This window comes from Mustela erminea, chromosome 11, assembly GCF_009829155.1.
Source record: "Mustela erminea isolate mMusErm1 chromosome 11, mMusErm1.Pri, whole genome shotgun sequence".
NCBI lineage: Eukaryota > Metazoa > Chordata > Mammalia > Carnivora > Mustelidae > Mustela > Mustela erminea.
Genome location: NC_045624.1, coordinates 10,957,010 through 10,962,685, shown reverse-complemented (window position 1 = coordinate 10,962,685; position 5,676 = coordinate 10,957,010). Strand labels below are relative to the sequence as shown.

At 41.6% G+C, this 5,676-nt stretch overlaps 1 protein-coding gene across 1 annotated transcript; it reads left to right on the top strand.

The window, feature by feature from the left end:
- The first annotated feature begins 2,405 nt into the window (after nt 1–2,405).
- On the top strand, nt 2,406–3,359 carry LOC116569622 (olfactory receptor-like protein OLF3). Its single transcript, XM_032305992.1, has one exon. The coding sequence runs from the start codon at nt 2,406–2,408 to the stop codon at nt 3,357–3,359; it is 954 nt and encodes a 317-aa protein (XP_032161883.1).
- Nucleotides 3,360–5,676: the final 2,317 nt, after the last annotated feature.

Here is a 5,676-nt window from a genome sequence, read left to right as displayed (position 1 = left end):
AATTAGTTGATGTATCCATGAAGGGTATCTAAGTATTAGCAACAGTGGACAATGGGTGGATTAGCGAGATTCAAAAGCAAGTAATTGCACTGACCAGATGGAGGGAGTTAAAACAGTGGTGGTATATTAGCAGTGTGAATGAAGTTGAAGGGAGAGATGGGAGAATTGTAATTAAACAATGAAAGAAGGGGATTTATTCTGTGGAATGTAAGGAAGAAGGAAAAATTAAACATGATTTCGTGGGAGAGAGGAGGAATTTTAGTCTTTTGCTAGAGACAAAGGAATCTGGAGGGCATACAGTTTGTGGACATACGAGTTGAATGAATGGTGGGATATTTAGGAATCATTCATTATGCTGTTGAAAAAGCATCTGGACTTTGCAGAGATGTCTAGGAGGTCATTGTGGGCTTGATATGGAAGATCCAGTATTAGATACAAGTCCTCCAAGCAGAAGCTATAAGAAGAGTACAAGCCCTGTGCACAGAACCTTAGAAAATCCTCACAGTAATATAGGAACAGAGTTCAAAATAATTATCAAAGACTACAGACAAAACCATTAGTTTGGAAGAAAATCAGGACAGAAGAGCATCACAGAGTGGAGAATTTGAAGGAACAAATAGTTCAGTTGTTTAAACAATAAAGAAATAAAGTAGAATAAGATATCTGAATTTGATGATTACACAGCCATGAGTGCCCTTGAAGAATGCAGCGTTCATGGACTAGTGAAAATGGAAACCAGATTTCCATGGCCTGAAGGATGAATGTTGTGAGGAAATAAACCCTGCTAGTGGATACCAGTCATGTAAGAACTCTGGGTGTGAAAGGAAGAGAGAATCGGGATGGTAATTATGTAGCAAGGATTGAGTTTCTGTAATGAGGGAAAAAGAATCAACCAGGAGCAAGAGAAACCCAGGATGGTAGAAAGGGGAATGAACAAAGGTTTAAGATCCCACTTGTGATCAATGTGAAATGAAAGGTCAACCAGCTATCTTCACTAAATGATGGAGACCAGCCTATTCAGTCACTAATGGCAACTAACTGTACTACTACTAACTGTAGATTTGCCAGACATTTGAGTTCACCAATGACGCTTTCAGTTGGCCATATTTTCTCACATTCTACAAATTAAAAAATATAAAGCTGGAAGAGGCAAAGTAGCTTGCTCTGTCTTTCAGTAAGCAGGAGAGAAGAGGTTTAAAGCAAGAATTTCCAGGCTCTAAAGGTCCTGCTTTCTCTGGGGTGTGACACTGTCTCTCATTTGTCATGAGACAAAGGCTGTAATAAAGAGATGTGCTGGGTGGGCGAGAGGAGCAGAGTGACTCATAGGCTGGCCTGTTGTCCAGGCAGCTTGCACAGGCAACAGGGGGACAGTGATGGGAAGACAATCTGTTCTGTGTCTTTTTCTTCCTCTTGAGCATTAGGAGAACAGGAAAGTGTAATATGGCCCTTGAAATCCCAGCGTCTGGCAAAGATGACACTTAGAGATATTTGCCAAATTAATCAAAAACAAATGTCTACTTCCTATGCAGATCTGCTAAATAGTCAACAAAAGTTAACAGATTTGTTTTCTCTTCCTCTGTTTATACTAGAAAGCCAAAGCAGTCATTTACATACTGCCCTTTTTACTGAGACCATCCACAAGGGCTGGAGTTGTAGAAAAATACAAAGCAAGTCAGAATGAGTGGGAAAAAAAGGATAGCAAAATGAAAAGAACAAGATGAAATGACCATTCTTCTGCCTCTCCTTCCAAAGACCAAAGACACCAAATTCTCAAAAGACCCTTATTTTCCCACCTTCCAGATTTCAAATCTACTAAAGGTTTTGCTTCCTTTTTTTATGTCTGAAATTGTGGACAGGATATGAGAGGAGAACCCAGAAAGGGTTACTCTGTCTCTGCCAGAGTGGGGCTCCTGCTATAACTCATACTCATAAATGGAGTGCTACTGTCAGAAGAGTTGATGAAGTACTTTCCTCATAGTTATCTACATTTGAACTTAAACATGCCTGTGAGTTACGCAATCTTGCCCGTTTTGTACATAGAAGTTTAAATATCTAACTCAATCTCGTCTCTGTTAAGTCATTAAAATAAGATTCATATACAGGTCCTTTAATTCCAGATTTTTCCATGAGACACCAGCCTTATTTATTTCTTTTCTAATTTATTTATACACTTCATCATGTTTTGTGCAATAAATATGGGTAGGGTTGTCCTTGAACTTTGGCCCATGTTTACACAATGGGTGTTAGGATCAAGCCTATCATCTTGGCACATATGATCAAAAATATCTAGCTATGGCAGATCATTAAGATGTTCATTCTCTTAAGAAGTTATTCTTATGGTTCTTTAATTCAAGAGATTCTCTTCTCTCTGACTCTCTGCAGACTACTAATCTTCACATTTGTTAATGGAAACAGACAACCAGACATGGGTGAGAGAGTTTATTCTCCTCAGCCTGTCCAGTGACTGGGACACACGGGTGTCCCTCTTCGTCCTCTTCTTGATCACATACACGGTGACAGTGCTGGGGAACTTCCTCATCATTCTTCTCATCAGACTGGACAGCCGACTCCACACTCCCATGTACTTCTTTCTCACCAACCTCTCCCTCGTTGATGTCTCCTATGCCACAAGCATCATTCCTCAGATGCTGGCGCATTTCCTTGCAGCACATAAAGCAATCCCATTTGTGAGCTGTGCAGCCCAGTTATTTTTCTCCCTGGGCTTGGGTGGGATTGAGTTTGTTCTACTGGCAGTGATGGCCTATGACTGCTATGTGGCCGTGTGTAACCCCCTGAGATACTCGGTCATCATGCATGGAGGCCTCTGTATTAGGTTGGCCATCACATCCTGGGTCAGTGGTTCTGTCAACTCTCTCATGCAGACTGTAATCACCTTTCAGCTGCCCATGTGCACAAACAAATATATTGATCACATATCCTGTGAACTCCTAGCTGTGGTCAGACTGGCTTGTGTGGACACCTCCTCCAACGAGATCACAATCATGGTTTCTAGCATTGTTCTGCTGATGACACCTTTCTGCCTGGTTCTCCTGTCCTACATCCAGATCATCTCCACCATCCTAAAGATCCAGTCCACAGAGGGAAGAAAGAAAGCCTTCCACACCTGTGCCTCTCACCTCACAGTAGTTGTCCTGTGCTATGGCATGACCATCTTCACTTACATCCAGCCTCACTCCAGCCCCTCTGTCCTTCAGGAGAAGTTAATTTCTGTCTTCTATGCCATTTTGATCCCCATGCTGAACCCCATGATTTATAGTGTAAGGAATAAGGAGGTGAAGGGGGCCTGGCAGAAGCTACTGGGGCAATTATCTGTGTTAACATCAAAACTGGCAACTTGATGAATCCTGAGCATCACTTAGAGAAAGGAGCTTTGTCTGTGTTTTCTTCCACTTGGCTCACATATTGCAGTCATCATCTGCATTGCCTTGGCAACCAGGAAGGAGATGACGGTACATGTACTGGTGATGCTGGGTAGGAGGCTGGAGGTTGGGTTGGGGCATGGGGTGTGGGTATATTTTTATGTCAAAGCAGCATGTTCAGTGGAGTTCAGCACAGCTGTAATTGGTCTTCCCACCCTTACTCAATCTCCATTCACATGGCCTGAGAGTACAGTTTGCTGTTTTGATTTGTTACACATTGTTTGTAATTATGGACCTACTCATGGATCTTACTTTGGACCACTGGTTCTTACTTACCCAAATTTATTTATTTATTTATTTGTTTGTTTGTTTGTTTTTAAGATATTTACTTATTTTTCAGAGAGTGAGAGAGAAAGAGCATGAGCAGGGGGAACAGCAGGCAGAAAGAGAAGCGAGTTCTCTGCTGGGCAGGAAGCCCAATGTGGGCCTTGATTCCAGGATCCCAGGATCATGACCTGAGCTGAAGGCAGATGCTTAACTGACTGAGCCACTCAGGCGTCCCTACTCATCCAAATTTTCTATGAAGTTACCATGTTTCCACTGGGGGGAAAAGCATTTTCACATTTTATTATTTTTTTAATTTTATTTTTTCAGTGTTCCAAGATTCATTGTTTATGCACCACACCCAGTGCTCCATGCAATACATGCCCTCCTTAATACCCACCACCAGGCTAATCCATTCCCTACCACCTCCCTTCCAAAACCCTCAGTTTGTTTCTCAGAGTCCACAGTCTCTTATGGGTTCATCTTGCCCTCAGATTTCCCCCAATTTGCTTTTCCTTTCTTTCTCCTTATGTCCTCCATGTTATTCCTTATGCTTCCCAAGTAAGCGAAACCATATGATAATTGACTTTCTCTGCTTGACTTATTTCACTCAGCATAATATCCTCCAGTCCTGTCCATGTTGATAAAAAAGTTGGGTATTCATCCTTTCTGATGGCTGAGTAATCTTCCATTGTATATAAGGACCATATCTTCTTTATCCATTCGTCTGTTGAAGGGCATCTTGGCTCTTTCCATGTGTACCCCAATGTTCATAGCACAAAGGCCAAAATCACATTTTCACATTTTAGACTCAAATACTGCACAGCATATGTATCCACATCCAGTAACTGTGTGAGTCCCTGTTCTGAGGAAAGAGATGCTATCAAGGCTGCTAAGATGTCCTTTTGCTGGACCTGCTGCCTGTGCACATAGCATCTTGTCTGAGTGTGGGAGGTACCTCAGGAGAGGAGCATCAACTGAACATCTTGCTTTATAGTGATAGGAATATAACTAAAAGTGTACAAGGCAAAGCCATGGGAAAGCCACATCTGGGGCACTACAGTTTGAGAGGAATTAATTGCATATATAAGGAGTACCACTTTAATGTTAAAACCATCCCATTTCTGAAATAAGTATTAACTCTTTTCTTAGACTTTATATGCAGAATAACACATAAATTTTTACATAATGTATAAAATGTAAAAGAAGTAGTGAATCTTAGAAAGTACAGATTCCTCAGCCAAAGCCAAAGAAAGATAAGACAACTTTATATGCATTAGATGAATCAGGGAATTTATGCACTGTCTCCTTCTAGTCTCTATATTGAACACCTTCTCCCGTCTCTCCTCCCATGTACAGCAGGACCCTAATTGGCCCTTGTATCTCAGTGAGGTAGAGTCGTTAGAGTAAGACTTTGGGGGTGATTGCAGAAGTCTTCCTGTATGAAAGAACCAGAAAATGTTTATCTGGAGACCAGAAAAGTAGTACCAGTTATTGAAATGACAACAACCCAAAAGAGGACAGCCAGTGAAAAATACAGAGCTGGACGAGAGCACAAGAGTTCAAAAATTCCCTAAAGCCATGATTGCAGGGCAGAGAAGAGGAAATAGTGACAATGTAACAGGCAGGTAAAGAGGGTCAGAAAACAGAGGGCACTGAATGCCAAATTATATTTTAACTTTATTTAATATCAATGCGTAACTAGCAAGGATTTTTAAGCAGGGATATGACTTGATAAAATTTACATTTTAGAATTACTACTCTTGCCAATGACTCAGAGGAAGAAGAAGTTAGAGGCCTGGAGACCAGCTGGCTGACTGCTCCAAGGACACTATTGAGACATTAGAGGTTGTCTCAATGATTTAAAAGAGATTTCAGGGGCGCCGGGTGGTGGCTCAGTGGGTTAAAGCCTCTGCTTTCGGCTCAGGTCATGATCTCAGAGTCCTGGGTTCGAGCCCTGCATCAGGCTCTC